General features: G+C 55.2%; 1 protein-coding gene across 6 annotated transcripts in view; it reads right to left on the reverse strand.

Annotated features, from left to right (window-relative positions):
• KCNT1 (potassium sodium-activated channel subfamily T member 1) overlaps nucleotides 1–14,397 on the reverse strand; it is a 93,843-nt gene extending 79,446 nt beyond the window's left edge. For all 6 annotated transcript variants that reach the window (XM_075439461.1, XM_075439452.1, XM_075439454.1 and 3 more), the window contains exon 1: nucleotides 14,209–14,397. In XM_075439461.1, coding sequence (XP_075295576.1) covers nucleotides 14,209–14,342 — 134 coding nt within the window. In that variant the 5' untranslated portion in view covers nucleotides 14,343–14,397. The remainder of the gene's footprint in view (nucleotides 1–14,208) is intronic.
• Between the last annotated feature and the right edge of the window lie 1,311 nt (nucleotides 14,398–15,708).

The following is a 15,708-nucleotide window of genomic DNA, read 5'->3' on the forward strand; positions in this document are numbered from 1 at the left end:
GCAGACATCTAGGGCTTTTGCTGCTGGCTGCAGCGATGTGATCTGAGGCTCCTCAGACCGTCTTTTACCTTCAACAACTCAAACGCTTGTAAATAAGTTCCCAGCTGACCAGGTTCCAAAGTCCTGATCCGCTGCTGTTCCCGAGTTTCTGGAAGAGCAACCAGCATGAGAAATTTCTGCTGAACACAGCCCCAGAAGATAACACAGCTCACTCTCAGCGCTTTGGATGATTTTCACTGATGTTATTTGCCGCTTAATTCTATACCCCCAGAGCTTTTCAATTCCTTTTAGCTGCCATATGCACAGTGCAGCCAAAGCTCTGCACTGAGTAACTCATCTGTGCAGAGCCTTGGGCATCAGGGAGGTTATTCGATTATAGACATCGATCCAAACTTGGTCTTTAAGAGAAAGCAAGTCAAACTCCTGTCAACTCAAGGACTCCCTCTGGATTGACTGATACAAGCACAGAAGTTAGCTGACCATCTCTAGCTCACATTGCAAAGGAGGATCTAATGTTATTCTAATCACAAAAAAAGCCACAATTAAGTCTTTCCTCTTAAAGCTTAACTGTGATAAATCATGCCAAAAGCGTACTTTCATCAGGCCACCCCCAGCAAAGTTCTAGACCAGCTGAGATTTCTTATTGCTGTGAGGCAGGACAGCATCCTAAAAGCTGGCCTTTCAGGGAGAGAAAAAGTAAATTTTAAAAATCATCCATCCTCTTATCGTAATGCATACGTTAAAGTGGGGAGCCAGGTGGCTGACTCCAAATGTAAGCGACTATAATCGTATTTGCAGGAGACTGTCACACACAGTAACCTCCATTGACTATTAAGTGCCTGTTTGAAGGACCATGTTGTTTCCTTTCCCGGAGGAAAGGCCGAGTGTTACGGCTGCACAGCCACAGTCGCACCGACTGCCATGTGGAAAGGGCACCTTCACCCAGAGCTACCACCCTGTCGTACGCTCCCCATGGCTCCCACCGCCTGAGACCCAGGCAGGGAGGTCCCCTGTCACCCTGCACCTGCTGAACGCTCTTCTCTATGCACAGCCATCCTCTCCCAGTGTCAAGGACTTGTCTTTTGGGGTTTGGGTGTGGGGTTTTTTTAAATTCCACCTGATTCTTCTCAAATCCAATTAATCCCTCTCCCTTGGCCTCACATCATATGTCAGATTCAAGAAACAAAGCAAATATTTACCACTGTCCCTTATCAGTGTTAAGAAATTGTAGTAAAATCCAATTATGTCAGTATCTCTGGAAACACAATTTCTGCTGCATATTTGCATCCGAGTTTCTTCTCCCCTCCGCAGCAGCAGCTACATTTTGAATATATTTTCTCTTATTCTCACATACGAAATCATTCAGAATTCTACGATTTGGCACACTGTTTATTCTAGATGAAGGTTCCGTAAGACAAATATTGCATGCACCTATTTGATAACAATGTCTTAATCAATTACACAGAGACTTTACGATACGTTGCACGTCAGTGTCCGAGAAGAAAGTGCTCCTGCACTGCACACAGATCTCCTGACATCGGCACAGAGAATTTGCAACCCTTCTCTCTGCCCAAACGTAGGGATTCTGAGCTATAGAAATGCCACAGCAACCCGGCTACTTCTTCAAAGCAGTAGTGGTATAAAATAAAAAATTCATGAACAAGCTTGTTTATTGCATAGTCTTCAAATACTACTGGAAAAAAAAAATCCCGAAGTGGTTTATAGCTAAATACAGGACAGCAGCTTTATTTTTATCTTCCCTTTCCTTCCTTCCTCCAGAACCATGTACCACTAAAAATGCACGCTGTAATCAGCATATGGAAACCTCAACACTATTCCACTTTCTCGCTACGACACCGTCTCTCCCCCAGCTTGGCCAGCTCCCCAGCAGCGATCGGCACGCCGGGAGGGGGACACCCTACTGCTCAGCCTCTTGGGAACACGGGAACTGGGATCAAGCCGAGTGTGATCCAAACCAGATCTCCCCATTGATCTCTCCTACTGTTAAACTGCAGCCAGACACGGCCACCATCCCAGTTTAGCAAACACAGCTGCCCCGCGGAGCACACTCCAGTTGGAGCCTCGGAGCTGCACCAACCTTGGGTTTCTTCAATCAGCTTTCTCACACGTGGGCTGGTCACAGTCCCGTTCTTCCCTTGCTGCATTTCCACTCAGGGCACACGGGAAAGCTACGCTGCTGACAGCACCATCCCCTGGGACTGGAAACACAGGCAGAAGCCCAGTGAGAGCCCACACATCTGCCTGTGCCGGCTGGGGCTGTGCGTGGCCGCGGGGGCTCGGCAACGTGCGTGCCCTGCGGAGCTCGTCAGAGGCTGCTCAGGTCGCCAGCACCCACCAGACAGCTTCGCCTCAGAGGAAACGCCACGGGGGCTGGGAGCTTGTTGCAATGTATTTTAGGATTTTTGTGATTTTTCACTACCTATGCCAAAGAGGAGGAAGGACACAACCCAAGTTCCTCTTCTGCTTCCTTGCCTGCTATGCACCACAGAAACCACAGAGCATCCTCCTGCTTCCCACCATGATCCGACCCCAAATCACCCAGGGTCATCAACAGATCCCATAATCCCACGTCCTGGTACCTGCGTGATGTGACTGCCCAAACCTGCCACGCATTCTCAGGAGCTCCAAAGCTCTCAGTGACACCCCCTGCTCTGTCGGCACCAAAAGTTATTGAAGACCCTCCCAGAATGCCCTTCCTCTCCTCTTTCTAGGGGCTGGGGTCCACAAACAGAAGAAATGGCTGAACCTATATTTGGAGAAAATTCTTGCATAACCTATGGTCTAAATCTCTCCTCTCCCACTACTCCACGTTGTAAAAAGAGCCAGAGGCACGAGCTCCTGTTGGCAGCCGTTCACCCCAACTCCATCCTTCCCCAGGGAGGATCCCCAGGGAGTCTGGATGTGTAGCCAGCAAAGCCAGTACCTGGTGTCCAATCTCAACACCCCTCTCCAGGCAAAGCCACTTTTCCTCAAGCTTCGGTACCCGGCACACACTGCAATACCACAGCCAGCTGTCACCTCTAACGGGATGGAATGACAACCCCTGGCTGAGAGCAACGGTGGAGCAAGAGTCACACGCAGGGTCTCACCTTTCTCTTGCTGTTGGCAGAGACGTGGGGCTGCGGCACAGCCTGGTGCTAGAGAGGCAAAGCCAGCCTGTCCAGGACCATAGCTAGGCTAAACCCTGCCTTTTGGGCAGCAAACGGGCACTGGTGGGGCAGGAGCCTCCGGCTGCTCTCTGCTGGCCCGGACCTGTTGTAGGGCAATGGTGTCTGGATCATGCTCAGGTGATGGGACACTTCTCACGAGGGCTCTCAGAGCCAGGCTGTCCCAGGACAGCAAGGACCCTGCTGCGTCCTCTCCTCCCTGCCACAGCGTCTCACCACACGTGGCTGCAGAGTCCGGCCCTGCATCCCTGCTCTGTCGGTGAAGGGAAGCTCAGCTGCTGCCAGGCTCTGAGAGCCCCTCCGATGAACAAAGCCATACAGGAAATTTTGCCCTTTCTATATTTATTAAAATATATACAATCATCTTCTATTTGCTTTTCCTCCCACGGCTCTTATGGTTACCGGGTTACAGTTGTTCCCCCCTCTCTTTTTGTTTTTTTTCTTCTGAGTGACATCCCTGTGGGGTCTCCTAATGGCTCGAGCGCGTGGAGAGACGCATGCTCGGTCTCCAGAGCCGGGCTGGAAGGCAGGACCCCCCTCCCGCGCTGGCCACACGCCACTGCCGCAGGCGTTGGCACCGCTCTCCTGGCACGGAGCGGCAGCGGGCTGGCACGGCCGCACAACACCGGCCCAGCCGGAGGAGAGGGCAAAGACCACGCAGGGAAGGAAAGCTGCAGACCCGCACGCGCGTGGGCAAACACGGCTGTAAGGCTGGGTCCCACGACAGGCGTGCCTCGCACCCCGGCTCGGCATCGCCCTTCCCCGGACACCAGCCTCAGCCGCCTTCAGGGTGGATTTCCCTGCAGGGACGTCCCCGAGGAGGGGCTGGGGTGCTCATTTCGGGCACAGAGCCACTTCCTCTGCTACCGCCTCAGCAACGCGTGGTCCTTACCTCCCTGTGAGCACCAGTCAACACCGCTGTCAGTAAGGTCTCAGCTTATTGGAGGGAGAGCCCCAGACTGTTATCCCACCGACCCCTCTCCCTTCCCAGAGGTCATACGGTGCCTCACCGATGTCGTTCACAGAGATCAGCAGCCCTGGAATCCAGACGATGTGTCCAGAGCCATGGGAGGATCTTCTACACCAAGCTGTGGCCTGAATGGCCTTCTGAGAGTGGCCGTGCTGGGGAGGAGCACAAGCACAGGCCAGGTGGTAGGGTTCTTTCTCAAAAAAAAACCACATTAAAAACATCTCTTCCATTTTCTAAGCACAAGCCCCACAACCAAGTGAGAAGTCGTTGCAATCAGAATGACTCCCAACCTTAAAGATAACCAACAGGCAGCACAAACGCTGCTGGCTGCATGAGCAGAGCCTGCCCCGGCCATGCCCGCGTGGGACAGCCATCTGCAAGGAGCATTTATCGTGGGCAACCCCACGGATCAAACCAGAGGGACAGGAATAACGAACCGACGAACTTACATTATCAGACAGTAACTCTGCATGAGCAAGAACTAAAAAGGCCAGCACTGCAGCCCCAGGCAACAACGCTCTGAGCTGGGAACACAAAAGGGGAATCAGGGAAAGATGGTGGGTCTATTTCCTTTGATAAGATGATTTTCTCTACTTCACAAACATTTCTGTGTCCACAAGCAACTGCCTCCCATTTCATTTAATCATTTTGTCAGCTTCTTGATACTTGTACAACGGTTGTGGATTTAATCCTTTCTGATTCAAAGAGTTTAGAGTGCTCCGAGGGATCTGAACAGGCCCATCACAACAGACACATCGTGATTTCCCGATACGCTGAGCAGCTTTGGCCCAAGTCACGCATTGTGGGTACAAGAGCTGCAGAACACACACACACACACACATGTATACACGCAATCTATGAAGCACTCGGACTCCCAGACTGAACTCCTGCATCCAGATTTGCTCCTCCGCGGACAGCGGGACCATCCACGTCAGGGGCTGCTGTTGCTCAAAACTTCCACAGAACCGCTGAGCCCGGTGACAAATCCATCCACCGCTTCACTTTCAACGTGCGGAGGCAATTTAGCACCACAGGCCGCATGGAAAAATTAGCATTTTGTGTATTTCACGTTGAAAATGAACAGGAAGAGTGAGTCAGTGCAAAGCTCCACAAGCCTTCCCCCCGCTGGCAATGCTATTTTCTAGAAGATAAAAGTAGAAATTGTACCTTCCAGGTCCGGAGCTGTTCTTCTTATTAGACAACCCCGTATTAGCCATTCAGCCCCATGTCTCCCCATTCCCTTCTGGCCTGATGCACACGGATGCCTTGTGCAACAGGGCAAAACTCGGGGAAGGCAAAGCCCCTCTGAGAAGTCTTTTCACTCTGCTTTGATCCCAACGGCAGCACACCGAGCACCCGAGGGGCACAGGCAGGCAGCTCAGCTCCTCCAGCCCTGACGGCTGGGAGGCTGGTGAAGCTATCATCCATCGGTAGCTCTGCCGAGGGTGAGGGAGCCGGGAGGAGCGAGCCACAGCCAGCCCCTTCCTCAAGAGCATCCTGCTGGGAGGGCCAAGGCTGTGCTGGGGGCGATTCCAACAGAGGCAAAGGCAAACAAGTCATGCTGATGTCCCTGGGGACTGCAAAGCCCACATAACACTGGGAGAAAGGAGGGAGGGCAAGCAGATCCTGCACACCCTTGACACGGTTCCTGGCCCGTGAGGGGACCGGATCCCTCTCCCCAGGCCTGGGCTGGGGCTGCCACAGCGGTGAAGCGAGACAGCGGCGCACGGCCAGGTTCCGCCTCTCGACGTGCACCTCGGTCTGCAGAGCACCAACTTGAGCCCAGAACCTTCCTGAGCACCCAGCCCCTGCGCTCCCGCAGTTCCTCTGCCCGAGGCATGGGTATGTTCCTCCACGGTGGGGAGGTGACAGAAGGGACACCTGCAGCCCTGGGAGCCCTTTCCACATGTGCACCAAGTTTCCAGTTTAATCGTCACTACTTTATTTTTGGCATTGCATGTCCCATCCTTCCCTTCTGCAGAAGTTTGTGAGACAGCTGCAGCCGCGTGGGACACAGAACAGGCTGGAGATGGCAGGGAAGGGCTGATGGGGAGAGGATGAAGAGCACAGGAGAAGGCATGCACCGAGGGTCATCCACAGCAACCCCAACCCCCCATCCTTTAGCACGAGTGCATTGCAGACATTGCTGCAATTCAAAAAACGTCCCCCAACTTCTGGCAGCAAACAGGCTTCAGCCTCTCTCAGAGAGCCTCCTGGAAGGAAAAGGCACTCATCTCCTCATCTTTGCTTGGCAATATCAAGTAGTAGCAAAAGAAAAAGCTGAAGAAAGCATTTGCGGTGTCTAGTGCAGGGAACCAGCCTGGGCTCCAGCTCCCAAGCCCAGAAGCTTCCAGGCATCACTGAATTCTCAAGGTTTTTGGTTTCGTGAGCAGTGTCTGTCACCTGCGGGTCCCTGCTGTGCCAAGCACCAGGGACGTGAGCGCACCATCTGCCTGGGCGAGCCACCAACACAGCACCAGAAAGAGGAATCCACGGAGCGCACGAACAGAGCGGTGCCAGGAATGGGCCCTTGGTCGGTGCCCAGGGTGGAGCAGAGCAGGACCCACCTGACCAGACATCTCCTAACCGGGTGCTGACTCGCTGCCAGAGCCGCATCTCCACAGCAACAGTAATGGCAGCACCCAGCCAGGCTTCCTACTCCCCATCAGAGCCAGAAAACAGACCATAATGGCCCATTTGCAACTGGTTTAGTCTATTGTATAAATATGCAAATAGAGTGCAAATTAGCTTGGATGATCACTTACAGCACAACGTACCAACCCCTGCTTTCCTAAGGCCAAGCTCTGCTCCCCATCCCGGCGTCCCTGAGCGAGGGTCTCCAAGGGTCTCGCTCCTGCCGCAGGAGGACTGGCAGGACCTCACTCGCTTGCCTTCCTCCAGAAGTGAAGATTCAGCTCCCCACTGGAACCAAACCACTTGCACCAGCAATCTGCTCGCAAGGACAGACAGGCGCGACACTCCTGCCAAGCTCTGCCTGCAGCCACCCACCCAGCGTGACCCTTCCCACCGGGGACAGGATCCGGAGCACCCACCGTGCTCTTCCCAGCATCTCGGCCATCTACAGCCTCGGAGGGAGGGGCAAATCCAAAACACTCAGCCTGCTGAGCCAAGGTCACTAGCCCTGATGGCAAATTCCTGACCCAGCGATCTCCAGGGCTTTTATGGATTACAACATTAAACTACATCTTCCTTGTAGGAGCTATACGCTGAGATGCAGGCTTCCCGGAGCACCCGGCCCTGCCCCAGCAAGGACATGACCCCTTTTTTCCTTATCACGGTGCTGGGTTTGCAAGGCAGCCTTTAAAAGCAGAATCATCCCCAGTGCTCAAGCAATCAAGCAGCCAGGCCTCACGCTGCTGGAAGTGAGAAACGGTCCCTGGCGGCGGGGCTGCGTCAGTCCCGCTGGGGGTTTCGGAGGCTGTGCACACCAGACTCCCGCGGGAAATCACCCGGCCTTTAACGGCAGGGTGCTGTTGCTCACAGGGATAACACCAGGCTCACGATTCATGCCAGCCAGCCACAGAAAATCGTAAACCTAAACAGATTATTAAACTAAAAAAAAAGCAATTCACTCGTCACAGCCTCCAGCTCTGTTCCTGGAGCCAACAGCCAACCCTCTACTATTACCTGCTTAAAAAGGGGAATATAATTCCTGTTGACACTACCAGTACCTCAGCCACTCCTCTGTTCACAGCCATCAGTATCGCTTACCCCAGCGCAGCTACGCTCAGCGCCCAGCCCCACCCCTCGGCTGTCCCACGGGTCCCTGCTCCAGCACCGTGAGGAAGGCCAGAAAGCCAAGTGGGTCTTGGCCAGTTACAGTTCTCCCACAAGGACCCTTCGTGGTCCCCAGAAATCCTAATGCTCCATCACAGTCTCACTCCCTCCAGTGCACCCTTCCGCAGGCAACGGCAGCCCTCCTTCCTCCAGCCTGGCAGACAGAAAAGCTCACCTCTAGCTAAAGCAAGGCTGAAAAGTCCTTTGCCTTCTTGCTGTTGCCCAATCTGGTTTTTTCCTGGGGGTTCCCCTCCCACATGGAGCTTACCTGGGACCAAAGTCACCCTCTCCACCCTGGGAACCAGCCAAAACCCTCGTCTTGGTGGGTGACCGGTTGCACGCAGGACAATGCTGTCTGTTCCCAGCTCTCATCAGGATGAGCAAGGAGATGCTCTCAAGGCAGAGCTCATTACACTCCTGTGAATAACGATTCTGGAGAGTATCTCATATCCCACAGCACACGATCCTGGCGGTGTCTCACTCCTCCCTCACCCCAAGCTGTTGCACCCTCTGCCAAATTTGCCAGTGCCCAGTATTTTTCAGGCTCATGTCAAGAAAATGAAGGCTGCAAAGTCAGGAAAGTGCTAATTCTTGCTAACGATCTGCTGGGAAAATTCTCTCTTCTGCAGACCCCCAAACTGCTATAACGAGCTAGGGATGAAGCCTGGAGAAGAAACTTCTCTGCGCTCCAGACCCCTGCAGAACACTCACTGCTATTGAAAGCAGAAGATAATAGAGAGACGTGGGAGGAGGAAGTCTTCTCACACTGCTCAAGGACACAAAGACTTACAAAACTAAACCCTGAGAGGCAGGCTCGTCAACCCACCTGCCAGACCAGGATGCAATGGGAGGAAGCGGGAGATGTCTCCTGGATTGGAAGGCAGGAGACAAACAGAAGGGGAACGCTGCAGCCGTGTTCTGTGGGGTCCCACATGGCCCTCTGCTATTCCGTGGATTCAGAAGTGATGGTGAGGACTGCAAATTACCCAGCACAGTCAAACCTAAACCTGACTGCAAACAGTTGCAGGAGGATCTTGCAGCACTGAGCGACCCGGTGATAAAATACCAGATAAAAATTAGCATCAACAAATGCCAACTAATCCAAAAGGGAGGGGAAAATATCACCCTCCTGCACAGGCATTAGAAAGTCTGCAAATTAGCACTCAGAAAAGAGCCAGAGTCACGTAGATAATACAACAAAGCCAACAGTGGACTGTCAGAGGTGGCCAAAACCCAGAACGTTAGGAGAGGCTGTGACACTACAGCTAAACCCACCGTGGAGCCACGCACCATACTGGTTCCCCTGCTCAGAGACGATGCAGCACAGAGAAGGGCAACAGAGATAGCTACGGGCTTACAAATCATTTTGTTCGAGGAAAGACTGAATAGATCAGGAGTCCTTCGCCTGGTGAGAGACGGGATGAAAGGCAGGCGAACTCGGAGCAGATGATCAGGGAGAAGCACAGCACAAGAGCTGTGGGAACCCAGGGAAATCACAGGGCAGCAGGCTCCCAGGAAAAGCAGCGTGTTTTCACGCATAGCAGCTGCACTGGAGAAGTCACATCCTCCTGCGGAGGCAGAAATGTACCGGTGGGGTCAGGAAGGACCAGGCAAATCCTAGGGGAGGCATCCAGCCACGTCTTCTAAGCACAACCCCCGGGTACCCCCTCCAGTTCAGGATCCTGGTCCAAGAGGCTGCAGCCCTGGGAAGGGTCGCTCCGTACCTGCCTTCTGCCCCTGTCATCGGCCACTGCCAAAGGACACCGGGCTCTGACACCTGTGCTCAGACCTAGCATGGCTCTTTGCCTGTTTTTATTCATAAGAAGGATGAATGAGATGATCCACACTCCAGCACAGTTTGACATGGAGGCAAGAGAAACACTAACAGGCTCCAAAACAAATTGTGTGCAGCACTTGGGATCCAGGCGTGGAGGTCAGGAAGAGGTCGCTGATGGAGAATTGGGAGGATTCAAATAGATGCTGTAAATATTTTTGCAGAGCAGAAAGAGCCTTGAGCACAGGCAATGACCCACTTTGCTGTCCTCCAGCAAAGGGTGACACAGCCGTGCCAGGACCCAACGGCACTTTCTAAGGAGGACATTCAGCGTGTCAGGAGTCCTTCGTTAAACGGAACAGCAAGAGGTTCCCGAAACCTCTTCCCACTGACCCGGGGCGCTGGCGGGCTCTCTCCTGCGGCAGTCTTCGCAGCACAACCTGCTGACAGCCCTGTCAAGCCCCGGATTTCAGACTCCTGCCAGGGCCACATGCTTCCCTTTCCCAATCAGCTGAGGAAAACAAGAGCAGAATTCCTGCTTATCTCTGCTGCATAAACATTCTGAAAACACGGGGTGTTTGGCCCTGTAGCTTTATGGCTCCCTATTGCCATTTATCCTGGAACAGTGAGGCCAGGATCCCCATGGGCAGCCAGAGCAACAGTTGGCACAGTCCACAAGGCTGACATTTTGGGAGCTAAGAAACGTCTAAGCTAGTCACCTCGCCTGGAGGAACTGGTTATTAATTAGCTAGAGCGTCTGGTTCAGTGCAAGCCCTGCCAAAGAAGCATCTTCCCATTCATTTCCAGAAAACGGAAGACTGAAGTGACAACAACAAGCTTTCAGCTGCAGGGACCATCCTCGTGCCAAACTGAGACGGTCCATCTGATGCATCTGAAGTGTAGCAGGGGAAGGCATGGGAGAGTCAACCCAAGTCTGGATGAACGTGTTCACACAGAGCAAGAATCCACTGTAATCAATGCTTTTTTACTTTTCTTTTCTTTTTTTTTTTTTTTGCATTCATATCCTTCATGGATTCAGCTCAACTCTCCCAGGTTCTCTCATAGAAACACAGCCCTGGGAACTCACTGATCACCTGGAGTTCAGTGAGGACAGCAGGCAAACACTTGCCTTTGGACTCAGAGGCTTTGACCAGAGCAGCAGAAGGTGCCTACAGGTATTTTCTACCTTGCTGCTACTGCTCCGTATTTTGCTGTAACTTCTAAGGCCAGAAAATACCATCTGCCCTGGCTGCCCCGCCGGGTGGGACTGAGGACAGACCCCACCTTCGCACAGCCCCTGTGAAGCCAAGCCCTCTCTAGCTGGCACTCCATCAGCATGTCCAGAGCTGCCAAGCCAGCGGCACTTACGGGTCTCTCCGGTCGCTGCTCTCCAGCCCCCAACCTCAGCTTCTCAAGCCCTTGCGCTGGAGCCGCCGCTCCAGCTGGGACCCACCTTCCCTCCACGCTCCCAGATCCACGGCAAGGCACCCGAACCCACCCCTGTTTACTCCACGCATGAACAGCAGCACTGAACCTAAGCAGAGCAGTGCGGTCTAGCAGAGAGACGGATCTCCTGTAAGAGACGTTAAAACCAGAGATGAGAAAAGCCACATACGTCTAACGCACAGACGCGATCTTCCTAAACAGCTTCTCCAGGTATCACCGTGCACGCCGCCTTCTTTCACCTGTTTCTTCTTAAATAAGCCATAGTCGAGGGAGGCAGCGGAGGGAAAAAACGAGTCTCCTCTCGCACGCCCCTGCTTCTCCCGCAGGCCCCCTTACTTGCGCAGGGTATTTTTGCTTGAGTCCTTCCATACGGCCGCTCGTCCACCGCTGCTTCTCACCAGAGTGCCCTTACATGGGCAAGGCAGAGGAAGCAGAGCTGCTGGCCGGAGGAAATCCTCTCTGCCCCTAAATGACGGACTAGCTCCTTGTACAAACATTTACCCAGATTTCCCACGAGGCAGGAAAGTAAAATTTAGGCTGTTTGTACCCTCTGGGTGCCAGAAATGTGTATTTGCTCTCCAAACATACTTTCAAGCACTTTTACAGTTAACCCCTCGCTCTCCGACTGGAAGGGACTTTCAGGACTGTTGTCCCCCTGTGAAGGGAGCCAGAAGAAAGCACACAGACATCTACACCCATGCCTCCACACTCAGGCAACTGAGAAGATGGAATTTCTCCTCAACAGCTTTTAAGCTGTCTCTAGATTTGATTTGCTAAGCCAGGGGAGAACAGAGGCTTCCATTTATTTTAACGGGGCCGGCCCAGCTGAAGGCCCTCGAACATTTCGCAGCAGGTACATCACAGGTGTTACGCATCTCAGACACCTTCTGGCTCTCACATCCTCTGCACACACCTCTGGTGACAGGTCTGCTTGTCTGCCATCCCACCTACCGCCACGAGCATACGCCTGGAAGCGGTGACAACTCAAGAAGCCTGTGTCGGACTCCCGAGCCCCGAGCTCCCCCATCAGACGCAGACCCCAGCCAGGCACGGGCAGGGTGCCGCCTGCACGGCCCTTTCAGCTGAACAGAGGTAAAACCCACGGGAGGTGAGGAAGAAACTCTTGTACCTGGCAGAGCCTGAGCGACAGCAGGTCGTTAAACGTGGACGATCATCCCCTGCAAGGGGACGCGCACCCCCAGTCCAAGCTGGGAACCAAACAGCAGATTAGCCAGCGGGCCCCTGGGGTCATCTAACGGGGGAGAGGGTGCTTATTGCTCTGCCTGCTCCTGCACGTTCCTCTTTAGCCATTTTACAGCAATCATTTTCTGCTTCTTCAGCTGAACAGCACTGAAATAGTACTTTAGAGATTGAGGCTGCTCCGAGCGGGAGCTGGGGAAAGAGGCAGCTACGGGCAAAGCTGCCGAGCCCTGAGGGCTCCAACCAGCTTGTTCAATACCTCTGGAGGGACAGCAAAGGGGCTGAACGCAGAGGCAGGCAAGACAAGCCACGGAAAGCAAAGGCATTTCAACCTCGCCAGAGCCGGAGGGGGTTAGAAACACACTGAGCTGCATAATAATAATTAGAAAACAAAGCCCTTCTATTCGGATTGAAAGAGGCAGAGGGGAAGACCTTCGGACAGGGATTTTGTTGTTGCGAGTTAGATGAGGATAAATGACCCCGAGCAGTGCTGCAGTGCAGGTAACAAGGAGCAACGACTCTGTCTGAGCCGAGCAACCCGTCTTTTTCCAGAAGCGGTGGAGTCCGAACCCGCTGCAAGCTGCCGTCGCCAGCCTGACCTCCGATCACACGCGTTCGATAACCTCCTCCAGGACATCATTTCTGCAAACACACCGAGCGCAGCTGCAAAGCGAGGGCGCTGGGTTTGGTGACGGCTCTGCGGCCCCGCAGCCGCCCTGGCAATGCCCAAGGCGACGGAACGGTGCCCGCCGGAGGTAGGCGGGCCTGGTTCGCCAGGCACCACGATGCCTCGGCCACGTCGGACGGTGCCTCTGGCCGAGAGCACAGCGGGGGGAAACGATGCGGGACGTGATCCCAAGAACCAATATTTGAGGGTTTTACCAATTAGTCAGTGGCAACGTACTGAAAGCTAAAGAGTTCGCTGAACAGACTGTTCCTGCTTTTCCCATCTAGGCTTTTAGGGATAAAAGACGGTCTCCCTAACTCACAGCCAGCAGATGTCAACATAAAAAACCCCAGCTGACCAGCCCAGGGCACAAACCCAGCCAAGGTCGTTAGCTGCCAAGAATTAATTGACACCCACACCTAATTTGCTCATTTAAGCTAACATTTGACGAGTGTGACAGTCAGAGGAGCCACACTAATAAATACAATCAGCTTAATGATAACATCAAGGAGATATGAGGAGAAGCTGGGGGTACTTCAGCAACAAGCACTCGTCCCCTGGTGAGACACGTCTGCTGCCACCCGGCCCAGCAGGACCGTGCCATCGGGTCCCTGCCACCCCCTTCCAGCGGCTCTTCCCTGCTGCCCCCAGCCCCTCCCTCCCACTGGGCATTACAACTTTGGCACAAAACCAGCCCCAAGCTGGAGGAGGGGGCTGCGATGCGCCTACGGGTACAAAGCCTCAGGCTTCGGGGTGGCTTCAGGGCTCAGCTAAAGCAGCTCCCCCAGAACACCCCCTGATCTGCGTAGCGTCGGGCTGCACCCACCCTTCCCCCGTGAAGGACGTGGCTGGGACCCCCCCGGGGATCTCTGAGCACCCCTGTACCCAGGCAGCCTCCAACTTCTCCCTTCCCAAGGCGACGTCGCCCAGAGGGGGGGTTCGCAGGGGACCCCGGCCAGGCCGGGAAGCGTGGTGGAAACTTTGTCCCAGGCTCAGGGCGTGGGAAGCGCGGTGGGGATGCGGGGCGAGGGTCCCGTGGGCTCCCCCCCGCGGGGTCCCGACGGCTGCGGGGGAAAGGGACTCCCCTCAGCTCTGCACGGCGGCTCCGCGGTCCCCACGACGGAGGCACCCCCCCACCCCGGCCCCCCCGGCCCCCTCCCCGTACCTGTGGGCGCTGCCATCGTCGTAGACGAAGGAGCGGTTGGTGTAGCCCCGGGTGCCGCCGGCCGCCCTGCCCTCCGCCGGCCCCGCCGGTTTGTAGATCCCCTGCAGGCTCCGCTCCTCGCCCGAGAACGGCATCGGCGCGGCGGCGCGGGGGCCCGGAGGGGCGAGGCGGAGGAGCAGAGCCCGGGCGGCCCGCGCTGCCGGTGCCACCGCCGCCGGTCCCGCTCCCGGCCGCCCATCACGGCGCGCCCCGCCGCCGCCGCAGCAGCCCGCCGGCCGGCCGGCCGCTCCGCATCCCGGGGGAAGGCGCGGGAGCAGCAACAGGTGCCGCAAAGTTGCGGAGGAGCGGGCTGGGGGGGGGGAGGGAAGGAGGGAGGGAAGAGGGGGGTCCTGCCCTAGGCGCACCGGCGGAGCGGAGCCGCCCGCCCCTGCCCCATGGCGCGGAGCGGCGGGGCCGGAGCCGACACCGCGAGGCTGCTGCGGGCGCCCCCCACCCCGCGCCGCCGCTGCACCGCGGCGCCCCCTGCCGCCCGCAACGGCCCCTCCCGCCGCCCCCCGCGCCGGCCCCGGCCCCCGAGCCCCCCCGGGCGCGTCCCCCGCCCCCGGCCCCTGCCCGCACCCCTCCCCAGGAGCGGCGGGGGTGGCTTCGCTGGCTTGATTTTTTTCTCTTTTAAATTTTTTTTTCTGTTTTTTTTCTCCTTCCCCCCCCCCCATTATTTTTCCCTTTTTTTCCCCCTTTTTTCCCCCTTTTGTCCCCCTTTTTTCTTTTTTCCCTTTTTTTCCCTTTTTCCCCTTTTTTTCCCTTTTTTCTTTCCCTTTTTTCCCTTTATCCCTTTTTTCCTCTTTTTTCCCCTTTTTTCCTCTTTTTCTCCTTTTTTCCTCTTTTTCCCCTTTTCTCTTGTCCCCTTTTTTCTCCTTTTTTCCTTTTTCCCCCTTTTTCTTTTCCTTTTTTCCTTTTTTCCCGTTTTTCCTCTTTTTCCCTCGATTTTCCCCTTTTTCCCTCTTTTTTCCCCTTTTTTCCCTCCTTTTTCCCCTTTTTTCCCCTTCCCCCCTCTCTTTTCCCCCCTCTTTTTTCCTTTATCCTTTTTTCCCCTTTTTTCTTTTTTTCCCTTTTTTTCCCTTTTTCATTTCTTTAAGTCTTCTTTAAAATATTTTATTTTATTTTCCCTGAGCCGTATAAATATTTGCGCTGAGCCGGGCCGCGCCGCGGGGCCGTGCCGAGAGCAAACAGCCGGCCCAGCCCCGGCGCGCCGGGACGTTCCTGCGCCGTGCTGGGCGGCCGGGCCGGGAGCGCTGCCCTGCCCTGCCCGGGGGTCCCCGCTGCGACAGCACGGCCCCGCCCGGGGGCAGCGAGCCCGGGAAGGGGTTAACGGGAGGGAGCTCCAGGTGCCCTCGTAGCCCGGTGCCGGGAGGTGCCACCCGTAATGGTCTGGCCAAGCCCGAAGCTCCCCAAAGCTCTGTCCCCTGGATGCCAGCCGCTGCCACCAGCGCAGCCCCCCAG

Source organism: Opisthocomus hoazin, chromosome 19 (genome assembly GCF_030867145.1).
Source record: "Opisthocomus hoazin isolate bOpiHoa1 chromosome 19, bOpiHoa1.hap1, whole genome shotgun sequence".
Lineage (NCBI taxonomy): Eukaryota > Metazoa > Chordata > Aves > Opisthocomiformes > Opisthocomidae > Opisthocomus > Opisthocomus hoazin.